We start from the raw sequence: 12,796 nt of genomic DNA, 5'->3' as shown, positions 1-12,796 counted from the left end.
TCCAGATCAATAAATGCCAGATGTAGCTCCCGTTGTTTCTCTCAAAACTTTTCCATCATCTCCTGTAACCCAAAGATAGCATCTGTTGTTGATCTACCAGGCATGAGGCCAAATTGTTCCTTTGCAATTTCCACCTCCTTCCTCAATCTGATGCTATAACCAAATCCAATACTCTTGAACCTCTTGTTCCCTCTATTACATGTTGCCAAAGACATTTGTCCCTCAAGAATTCTAGAAATTCCATTCCTTTATTGTTACATGCATTTTCCTCTCCCCAATTGATATTACTGTAGTTATTCGCACATAGTTGTGTCATCAGCCCTAAGTAAAAACGAATGTGACCTATGCAGAGCCTAGCAAGAACAACTACCACTTTTCTGTTTGTCCATTAACTTGACTCTTTGTTAATGGATAATTTCAGGCTTAATCTTGCAGAATTTATTTGTCAGTCTAATAAACAGTACCTAGAAAACATATGAACTGATCTAGCAGCTGTATTTGCAGTCTCATTACCCTTAATTTCAATATGACTAAGAATCCAGCACAGCTGAATTTCAAAATTAAGCACCTTCAATTTGTACAACAGCTAAAGAACTTTGCAAAACACTAGATCTGGATTATACACAAGAGACGAGATGGCCTGTAAAGAGGTTAATGAGCTCGTACAAAATTATACACTTTTGGTAGTGATTTTCTATTATATGCATAAGTGCAAGCTGAATTGCATGTGAAAATGCTGTATAATTGCTGAAATCAAATGGGATTTGGAATGAGAAGGAAATCTATGCACATTGAATAACTGAATAAATAACAGAGTGTGTCTGACTTCCTCTATTGGCACAATGAGAGATTACATGATCAACTGTAAGCCTGCCATGGAAGAATGCTGTTATGTTTAGTGCAGGTAATGTTGTCAGGATTCATGCCAGTAACTTATGTAATCTCTTTAATGTGCATTCCAAAAGGATATATTACAGTCTGATGTGTGTGATTGACAGACTGGCTTCATTTGCCATCATATAAAGACTTCAAATTAACAATGTGTGTAAAGTGTCAGGAACTATCCATAATCCCAGATGATGGATAGGATCCAACCATTATAGACTACTCTGCCATACAGAACTACATGAACATGTAGACTTCTATATACAATTAAAGTCTACATGTAGAAAACACGTAGACTTTGTGCATACCAAGATATTGCAGTTTGATGTGTGTGATTGATAGACTAGCTTCATTTTTCATGACATAAAGACTTCAAATCAACAATATGTGAAAAGTAACTGTAGCTATCCATAATCCTATTCACATACTTCTCAAACTCTGCCATGCAGAACTTCGAGAAGATGTAGAACATATAGACTTCGAAATCCATAATCCAGCATTGAATCCATAATCCAGCTTTGTCATGTACAAGCACATGACAAAGGGGAAGCAATGAAAATTGATCTGCACCCTATTCAGGTAGAAAATAGACTGCAAAGGATATTCAATACTCTCTTGCATTTTTAATTCATTTGACAAATGTGCAAGAAATGTGAGTTTTCTGTCAAAGATAAGTCGCAATAACTTGGATCATGATGCTATTGGAATAGAACTTTGTCTGGTTCTGAACTTAGGATCTGGGTGAAGAGTAGTTTTTTGTAGAGAGAGAGATCATGATTGCTGAGCATTTTCTCAATGATGTTGATGTTGTCCATTTGTGTTAACCTTACCCTCACACAGAGTTATGTCCATTAAAGTCACCCATGAGAAGTACGAGGGTGGCCTGAAAGTTCTCAGCTTAACAATGAAAAAAAAAATTTATAATTTCAAAAATACTTTTATTTTTCAACGTAATCTCCCTTAAGACTAATACATTTATTCCAGTGATGCGCCAGTGCCATTATCCTCCCTGTAGTGGTTCTCAGTAAGATCTGCAAAATATCCCTCTACAGCTGCAATCACCTCTTGATTTGAAAAAAAAACGCTGACCAGTGAGGAAGAGTTTTAGTTTTTTGAAGAGATAGAAGTCAGAGGGAGCCAAATCCCGGGAATAGGGTGGATGTTAGAACAATTCATAGTGCAGATCCGTTAATTTTCCAATTGCCAAAACAATGCAAGGACAATGCACCTGCCTTTGTAAGGCAGGTGCATTGTCCTGATGAAAGATGAATTTTTTCTTCTGTAAACCAGGTCTTTTCTCATGAATTTTTTTGTCTAGTCTGGTTAAAAGATCAGAATAATATTCTCCATTTATTGTTTTACCCTTTTCAAGATAATTAATAAACAAAATTCCTTTAGCATCCCAAAACACCTATGTCATGACCTTTCCTGCTGTTGGAATTGACTTTGTCTTCTTTGGTGATGAACTACCAGCTTCTGTCCACTGTTTTGACTGCTGTTTGGATTCTGGTGTGTAATGGTGAATCCAAGTCTCATCCATAGTAATAAATCGATGCACAAAATCAGTTTTATTCTTTTTAAAACGCTCCAAGCACTGTTCAGAGATTTTCATGCGAGTGCATTTTTGATCTGCTGTGAGCACCCATGGCACCCATCTTGTGCAAAACGTTTTCATTTCCAATTCTTCATGCAAAATATATCCTATACATTCGTTTGAAATGCCTTTAGTCTCGACAGTTTCATGCACTTTGACTCACTGGTCATCCAATACCATATCGTGCAGTTGATCAATGATTTCTTGTGTTGTTACACTTTTTGGATATCCTTCACTTGGATCATCTTCAATGCTGGTACAGCGAAGTTTAAACTCAGCAGCCCATTTCTTAATTGTCGAAAACGAAGGAGAAGAGTGTCCATAAACTTTTATGAACTTTGAATGAATTTCTTTTGCCGTTAAACCTTCTTTTCCAAAGAATTTTATAACTGAACGATACTCAATTTTATCCATTTCAAGGGATACAGACAACAGTTTTGCTCCAAACATCTGTATAAAACAAACTACTTGATAGAATGACTTGCAATGTCACATGGATGCTTATGACAGATGTACCAACTTAGAAAAAAAATCTCTTGCCGATAGTGTTGCCATCTATGGTCAAGGCCGAGAACTTTTCAGACCACCCTCGTATGAGTGGATCCTGGTTTTTAAATATGTTTGATGTAGACAGACTCACAGAAGGTTTGTGTTTCTACAGAAGAACATTGATATTATCAATGTTTTGATGAAATTTATGTTAGTTCCACTGTAGATATTTTATTGTTGTTCTGGTTTTGTAAACTTGTCTGGTTTCCATGATGTTGGAGGCTTACCATTGTCAAGCTTATATTTATTTATTGATTTAGAGAAGTATCGGCAGCCAGTAACTATTTCTTCTTTTGGAAAAAGGTTTAATACACCATCTGATGTGTCAGGGTCAGATGGTGTATTAAATCACCCATATTAATCACCCATATTGATCACCCTTTGCTTGCTCACTAAGCCAAATATCTCATTCTATCAACCTCCACTTCACACCATACTACTTCAAAACGACTGCCACTTTTTTCTCCTTTTATCTCAAACTTATGCAGACATAGTTCCCCTGCTATCATCATCATCAGCACTCCTCCTCTCCCTCTTTTCTTACTTTTCCTATCTTCATGAATTTCTATTCCCATCAAGATGACATTCTCATACAATCATGTTTCACTTATTCCAACCATTTTTGAGCACATGAATTCAATCAGTGCACTTATTTCTGATACTCCTGCCATTTGTAAATAAACATAACAATTCATCTCTTTGTCTATAACCATCGTACTCATGCTGTCCCTCATCTGTGAGTCCTCCTCACCTGTTCCAATCTGCTCATCTCCTGCTCCACATAGTACTCCTAGACCCAATCCCTAATGTATTCCTCACCATTCCATTCCTATGCTGACCATCCACATATATGCATTCATTATCACTTTCAGAATCCTTTCTCATTGCACTGTGCCTCCCTGACACATCCCATTTCCTTGTCCAACTTACATTATACATTCACAACTTCTTCACTCACCTAGTCCACTCTCCTGCTCATTCACATCATCTTTGACTCCACTGATACTGTAAAATCTCTCATGATATGTGACTTTGTAACTTATCACGTTCGTGTTTACACGTTTTTTTTTTGTTTAGAAGAATGTACTTAGAGAAATGTTAATTTTTGTAATAATCTCGTAATGAGCCTTTGTTAAAATAATGTGGCTCATGATGTCATTATGTAACAATATTAACTCATGTTAAATCAGTACGTCAAATTATAAAAATAGTGAAGAATTACATGAATTGTCATAGATGGAAATTTCCGAAGACTCACAAAGAATGCAAAGAATGACATCATCATATCCAAAGGTAAATACATAACCATAGTGAAGAATTCTAAGAATTGCCATGGATAGAGAATTCCAAAGACACACGGAGAATGATGTCAGCATGTCAGAAGGTCAATACGTGACCATTTTCGAGAGACGTGCACTTGCTCCCAAGGGAAGTCTGAGCGTATATAAGGCAAGTCATCAAGGAGGAAGTTCCTCTTGGGGTTTTCTAAGCCTTCTCTTGCCTTGGTCCACAGTCATGCAAGATTTCTTGTCAGGAATTGAAAGAGAAGCTAAATTTGTCTTGGGATTTTCTAAGCCTTCTCTTACCTGGATCCACCATCACTCAAGATTTGTTTTCAGGAATTAAAAGAGAAGCAAAGTTTGTCTTGGAGTATAACTTTTTTTGGTCAAGGAGACCCTTTCACAAGCCACTGTGATGATTGCATCTTGGTTTCAACATCATAGCCATATACCCATTCATCTCCTGTTACGATTCTTAAGAAAGTTTTCATTACCATTTGTATTTGCATTGGCAAGCAGTTCCTGACTGATTTCAACACAGTTCTCTTTCTGATCATCAGTCAACAAACGTGGCACAAATTTTGCACTGACATGAAGCATCTGAAGTTTTTTAGTCAAAATTTGATGGCAAGATCTTATGCTGATGCCCGCTTCATCAGCAACTTCTTGGACAGTTAAACGACGATCTCCACGAATCACAGCATGAACTCTCTCAACATGGCCATCGTCTGTTGATGTGGATGGTCATCCTCCAGACCTGGGATCTTCATCAACTGATGTTCTGCCCTTTTTAAAATATTTAAACCACTCATAGCACTGTGTTTGGCTCATACAGTTCTCCCATATGCTTGGTTAAGCAATTGAATTGTCTTTGTAAATTTTTTCAACAGTTTGCAACAAAATTTCACACACACACGTTGTTCTTCAAATTCTTTCTTTGTCACTAATCTGATGAAGATTAGTGACTTCGGCAGATGTAATTTGACGACTAATGCTCATAGAAGGACGGGGAAAATGGCAATTTGTTGTCAAAACGTGCCTAGGTGTGCTCAGTAACTGCAGTGTGCTCTCTGTGCCAGTTTGCACTCTATTTAAAAAGTTCGATCTTTTTTGAACACCCTCGTATGTGTGCATATTTTGATACCTGTAGCCTGGTCACCTTTTATATACAGTGCTATACATAATTTATAATATAAATTGAATATAATGTTTGTAGTTATCTTAGTTGTTCCATTTCATAATTTTTGTACAGTACTGAACTGTTGATTATTTTAGTATTCATATTATTCTAACAGTTAATATACTTAAGTATGTTTAAAATGTGTAATTTTCTGTGTTTTTATTTCAATCATAGATTAATTCTTTGTCATCTAAAAAAATGCCAGTTAATGTGCATTGTGCATCACCATATACCATAGCAGCAAGTTCTCTTCGACTTCTTCACAAACTATTTGATGGACTAAATTCGCAGGAAAAAATCGATAACTTGAAAGAATGTGCTAGTAAATCTTTACAAGGAACATTTATATCCAGCATGAAAAAGTAAGTATACTTATAAAAAGTTCTGATTAATTATATTTTGTAGCTGTGCATAAAGCAATTATATATGATATCTGAAAAGTGTTATCATTTTATCATTAGTTATCAAACATAACAATTGTTAAACTAGTAAGAACTAGTACCAGTACTATTGAGTGAGTGCTATAGTAGAGGGATATTCTAGAGCAGGGGGCGCAAACTGGCAGCCCGCAGGCAGATATGGTTCGCTAAGGCTTCGTATCTGGCCTGCGACCATAATGATTTCTTTTCTAAAAATAATTTTCTTAAAGTATGAATAAAATGTAATTGAACTTATATTTTCTAAACTTGTTATATTTTTAAAATTTAGAACTAAAAATTGTTATAAATTTAAAATTTAAATGGTGATGTAACTGTTTACATAAGTTGTAAAGGCCCGGCAACAAAAGGGCCTTTGTTAGAGCCTTTCTTTTTTTCAGTTTATGTTTTGGTTCACAGAATAATATTGAATACGGCCTGCATCAGATATACATCTTATTGACTGGCCCTTTGCTGCGTTTGAGTTTGAGATCCCTGTTCTAGAGCATACCTGTAATATTGGGAACTGAAAAATATTAGTGATTTTTAATGCATTACAGTTTTTTAGGGCACACTGCTTTCTACAGTTATTATTATTATTATTAAGAGACCTCCAGGGAGTCGGAGACTCATTGAGGGAGGCCACATGTACATACTTCATCTATCATATTTATTCTTTAATTCATTCAGACTGCTTGCACTCACAACATCCAATGGCAATCCATTCCAGTCATGCACCACCCAATGAGGAAAAAATCTAGTCCTCACCCTCTTCTTAGCAGCCTTCCTTATCAGCTTTCAAGGATGCCCTCTCGCCCTTTCCCCACCCTCCATAAATTGAAAAAGTTCATCAGTTGAAATCCTGTATGACCCTTTCAGAAATTTGCAAGTCTCAATTGTTTTCCCTCTTTCTCCTGTCTGCTAGTGTCTGCAGTCTACAAATTCTCAGTCTGTCTTCATACTCAGTATTCCACAATCCTGATATCATTTTTAACACTCTCCTTTGTACTCTCTCCAATATATCAGAATCACAACAGAAACTAGGAGACCAGGTCTGCACACAATAGTCCAAGTAAGGTCTTATCAAGGACTTGTAAAGAGGCAAAATAACATCCTTATCTTTACATGTGAACATTAATTTCAGCATTGCAATTATCTTTTGAGTTGTATTTGCAATCTTTGCCACATGATCCCTGAACTTCAACTTCCTATCTATTAACACCTCAAGATCCCTATCCTCAACAGTTCCTTCTAGCCTAATCCCACCAATATAATATGATATTGGGTATCTAATCACGCTGAAGTGAATGACTTTACATTTATTATTGTTATTATTTGACACCTCCAGGGAGTGCAATGACTCATCGAGGGAGGGATACCTACTCTACAACTCTCTGTCTCCACCACTCAATCCACCAACTGACTGCAACTACAGCAACGCCATCTACTGCTGACCACCACCACCACCACCACCACTACTAGTTTTTTCCACAGACAATCACAAACATCCATGCTCACAGCGGGATTCGAACTCGCAGTCTTTTGGCTGGTGAGCAGATATGCCAACAACTTGGCCAGCCAGGCTGGCCAATACATTTACTGACATTGAACTGACACCCATTTTCCCATGCCCACAATTCCAGCCTATTCAGATCATTCTGCAAGTACTGCATATCAACAGCATTCCTGATTACCCTACCTATCTTTGTATCATCAGCAAATAGCTGTATGTTGCTTGTCAAATCCTTCCCAATATTATTAATGTACAGATTGAATAACAGTGGACCAAACACTGATCCTTGTGGTAGACCAGTTATTTTAAGTCTTGCAGACTCACATTCCCCATATACCACTTTTTGATATCTGTCAGTCAGCCATCCTCTTTTCCATGCTAATATTTTATAACCTTATTATTAACATCTGTCCTCTATGGAGTCAGAGACTCATCATGGGAGTAGACACTCGGAATGTGCATCACACTCACAAACCACTCTCCATGTAAAATAGCTATTCCTCACTCCTCTGCTCACAGCTTCCTTATACAGTTTCCAGGAATGGCTTGTTGTTCTACCTCCCCCCCCCCCCTTTTTCTATAAAAAAATCTCTTTCATGTCAACCAGATAACAACTCCTGACTAGCTTATATGTCTCAATCATATCTCCCCTCCCCCTCCTATTCATGAGGCTTTGCAGTTTCAGTTCTCTCAATGTCCTTGTACTCCACATTTCAATTGTACTCCTTGTACTCCACACTGACCACTTTGTGAATTTTCTCTGGACCCTTTCTAACATATCCTTGTCATCATGAAAACCCGGTGACCAAATCTGTGCACAGTATTCCATATGAGGCATGATCAATGCCTTATACAATGGCATTGTAACCTCTTTATTTCTACATTTTAGGGATCTCTGCATCATTACCATTATCCGATGTGATGTCTTCACAACTTATGCAATGTGACCACTTAATTTCAGGTCCTTGTCCACCACCACTTCCAGATCTCTCATCTCCTCTAATTCCTTTAAAGTTTTTCCACCAAGTATATAATTTGCATCCCACCATTGCTTACCAAATTTCAAAACCTTTCACTTAGCAACAGTGAACTGGTAGTTCTGCTTAACTGCCCATTCATACGATCCATTCAAGTCCTCCTGAAAGGCCATGGCATCTGCTTGCCTCTGTATTGCTCTCCCCAAAGAGCTGCATATCACTAGTTAAACCTATCCCAATATCACTAACATACAAATTGAACAACAACGATACAAAAATTCACACCTGTGGCACAGCACTAGTGACGTCCTCTTTCAGAATACTGCACCCCCTATCTAACAGCCAGTCACTGATCCAACTCAGAAGTCTGTTATCCAGTCCCACCCATTTCAATTTATTTAACAGCTTGTCATGTGGCAGTATATCAAAATCTTTTGCAAAATCTAGTAAGTTAGTAAAACATGATCTACTTTTACAAACCGAAGCTGATAACCACAGAGAATACTGTTATCAACCCATTTTAAGAATTATCTACACGTTGGCACAAGAAAAGTATATTTAATATACTGCCAGATATTTCAGTTTGAAAATAACAAGCTATCATCAGTGGCTTGAGAGAGAGAAAACAGTTTTTTAAATGGTAGAATACAAACAATTGAACATTCAAAATTAGAATGAGCCACATGATATTATATCATTAATCATGATATCATTTCACTGAAGAAAGGTAAACATAAGAGTGTAGAATAATAAATTACATGTATACATTTATAATATCATACAAAAAACTTAATTTATACAATCATATTTATGATTGTATGAATCATATTCATACAATCATAAAGATTTCATTAGACTGATGTAGTATCTAGAAGGTCTAATTAAAAAAAAAATTATGTATTATTTGGATCACACTTTCCCATATTTTTGACAAGGATAGGCAGTCATTCCAATTTAAGTTAGGGCATTTAAGTAAGGCTTCAGTACTCTCTTTGATTAGGTGTTCGAATTTATACCGGCATCTGTGTAGAAGATGATTTTTGGACCAGAGAATGTTGTGGTTTGTCTCTATTCCGTGTTGTGCCAATTCAGACTTATTGGATTTATTGTGAAGAATATAAGATTGATGTTCTTTTATTCTTTTTTCTATAGAGTTTCTTGTTTGTCCAAAGTAAGAAAGATGGCAGTCACATGGTATACACCAGGAAGAGACATAGTTCAGTGTTTATCTTTAGACAAGGGGAAATAGGTGGATATTTTATTCATAAGAATATGAGTAGCTGTTAGATCATATGTCTTCAAAATTCTTGAAATTGGTTCTGGAGATTTTGGAATTCTGGAGATATATGGGATTGGAACTTTTGATGTTTTGATTCTTTGTTGTTTTGGTTTGGCTTGTAGAAGTCGTGTAGGCTTTTCTGAGAAGCTATTTAATTTTATGTATTGTTTTGATGGTAGAAAGTTCTTTCTATATGTGATGGGGAGTTGAACAATTAGTTCTAGCTAGTTGAATTAAATATTTTACGATTCCTGTCTTTTGAGAAGAATAATGAGCTGATTGTTTGAGAATGCAATGTCCAGTAAAAGTAGGTTTTCTGTAAACTGATGTTGTTAAGTTACCCGATGGTGAGCAGATGAGAAGGATATCTAAAAAGGATAATTTGTTGTCTTTTTCAATTTTTTCAATGGTGAAATTGATACTTTTTTTTTGAAATTTAATTATGACCTTCTAGATACTACGTCTGTCTAATGATATCTTTAGTATGATTTTATAGAAGAAGTTTTTTGTATAACATTGTAAATTTATACATGTAATTTATTCTGCACTCTTATGTTTACCTTACTTCAGTGAAACGATATCATGATTATTGATTATTATTATTATTCCGGGCAACTCCAAGGAGTCGACAGACTCATCGAGGGAGGCCCTAACATCATGTCAAGAACAACTATTTGACATTCACACAGTGTCTATCATACCTTGCCTTGAACTCATTCACGGTCGTAGCACACACAACAGACTCTGGCAGCTTATTTCACTCATTCACCACTTTCCAAGTAAAAAACCTAGCTCTAACACCCTTGTCAACCACATTCTTGCCCAGCTTCCATGTATGGCCCCTAGTCCTCCCACCACCAGTCCTATTTTCAAAAATATCTTCTGGATTAATCTTATAGAAACCCTTCAGTAATTTGAATGTCTCAATCATATCACCCCTCTTCTGCCTATCGACCAATTTCTATAACCCACAAATCTTCAACCTATTCTCAGTTCATTCCACAGACCTGCTATCATCTTGGTCACTCGTCTCTGGATCCTCTCCACTTCCTCCCCATCACGAAGAAATCCTGGTGCCCATAACTGGGCACAGTAGTCCAGATGGGGTCATATCAAGGCTCGATACAGAGGAATAACAACTTGTTTGTCTCTGCATGTTAAAGTATTTTTCAGAATCTAAGTGATTTGATGAGCAGATTTAGCCACTTTTGCAATTTACCCCCTAAACTTCAATTCCCTATTCACCAACACTCCCAAATCCCTGGCCTCATCAATTTCCTGGAGTACGGTTCCACCAATGTGATATACTGCTGCTAATCTTTTCACCCCAAAATGCATAACCTTACACTTTACCACATTAAATTGACATCCATTTTTCCTAGCCCAGTCCTCCAAACTATCCAAATCATCCTGTAAAATTTTGACATCCTGTGCACTCACAATTGCTCTACCCAAACTTTGCATCATCAGCAAACAAGTGAACACTTCCTCTCAGATCCTTTCCTATATCATTGATGAACAAATTGAAAAGCAGTGGTCCAAGAACAGAGCCCTGTGGCACACCACTAGTCACAAGCCGTCTTTTGGACTCAACTCCTGAATAAACCACTCTCTGGTATCTCTCCATCAACCACCCTCCTATACATCTCACCAACCCTATATCCATCCCCATCTGCTCCAGTTTACTGATTAGGGTTCCATGTGGTATCCTGTCAAAGGCCTTGGCAAGATCCAGTAGAATCACTGTAAACCAATTACCCTTATCCAGTTCAGCCGTCACTGTGTTATAAAACGTGAGCAAGTTACTGAGGTATGATCTACCCTTCACAAAACCATGTTCTCCCCCATACAATATCCCATTTTCATCTATCCAATCCTGTATTCTTTCCTTGACTTATTTCTCTAAGACCTTGACAATGATTCCTGATATGCTAATCGGTCGGTAATTTACAACAGCAGTCTTGGAACCACCTTTATGCACTGTATTTTCCCCTCTTTCCACCCCCTTGGGACTAACACAGACACGAGACTCAAATTAAACAAAATGGTCAAGGGTACTGACAATTCTTTAGCCGCTTCTCATACAACACAAGCTGGTATACCATCCAATCCCACAGATGTATTGAGATTGAGGTTTATCAATAGACTACTCACTACCACTTCATTCACCACAATTCCCGTATAATCTACTGGTTCATTCGTTCCTGCAATGTCACCACCTGGATGATATATTCTTGCAAAGTGCTCACTCAGTAACTCAACTATATCAACTGATTCAGTTACCTCCCTACCATCAGCATTCTTTAAAATCACTCTGCCATATACATTTTTCCTTTTACTTGCAACATATCGAAAAAACTGTTTAGGATTCTCTTTAGCCTGCATGGCCAATGTTCTTTCATAATTCTTTTTTGCTTTTCTTACTACACTCGTTACCCTTCTGGCCTGCGCTTTATACCGTACATGTGCCTGCCACTCACCTTTCTCCTTAAATTCCCTCCATAGTTGTTTCTTTTTTTTTGCAGCTCAAGCTTAATGGTGTTATTCATCCATTTAACCCCTACTTCATTTATTATTCGGACTCTAGGTATACAGTCAGCCATTGCTTCATGCAAATACTTCTTAACTGCCTCCCATGCACTATCAACTTCTAGTCCTTGCAGTTGTACATGCCATGGCACTGAACCAATCAAACTCCTAAGCTTATCATACTTTCCAGCCCGATAATTCCACATGTACCCTGTCTTAATTGTAAATTCCACACCTTTAGCCACCTCCCAAGACCCTATGATCACTCTCACCAATTGGTGGCAATGTGGTCATATTTGTTACAGCCAAATCCTCGGATGTAATTATTAGGTCAAGCACTCTCTAACCCCTAGTATTTTCCATTACATGCTGTCACAGATAGTTATCCCTTAATAACCGCATAAAATCAAATTCCTTCCTCCTGTGTGTTCACTCCTCGCTCCAATCAATGCGACCATAGTTGAAATCTCCCATAATAATTACCCTCCTTCCACTCATTTCTTCTATTTGCTTGTGCATACTGTCACCACCATCTTTTTCATCCCCTGGTCTATAGCAGCACCCAATTGTATATTTTGTTCTACTAGCCACAAT

General features: G+C 37.3%; 1 protein-coding gene across 1 annotated transcript in view; it reads left to right on the top strand.

The window, feature by feature from the left end:
* The window catches only part of LOC150103058 (uncharacterized), a 209,434-nt gene that overhangs the window by 125,198 nt on the left and 71,440 nt on the right, over nt 1-12,796 (top strand). The window contains exon 9 of the mRNA XM_090398069.1: nt 5,663-5,850. Coding sequence (XP_090254195.1) covers nt 5,663-5,850 — 188 coding nt within the window. The remainder of the gene's footprint in view (nt 1-5,662; nt 5,851-12,796) is intronic.

The sequence above is a fragment of the Typopeltis vanoorti genome, chromosome 9, assembly GCF_054136105.1.
Source record: "Typopeltis vanoorti isolate ZY-2024b chromosome 9, IOZ_Tvanoo_1.0, whole genome shotgun sequence".
NCBI lineage: Eukaryota > Metazoa > Arthropoda > Arachnida > Uropygi > Thelyphonidae > Typopeltis > Typopeltis vanoorti.
This window is presented reverse-complemented; position numbering and strand designations above follow the sequence as displayed.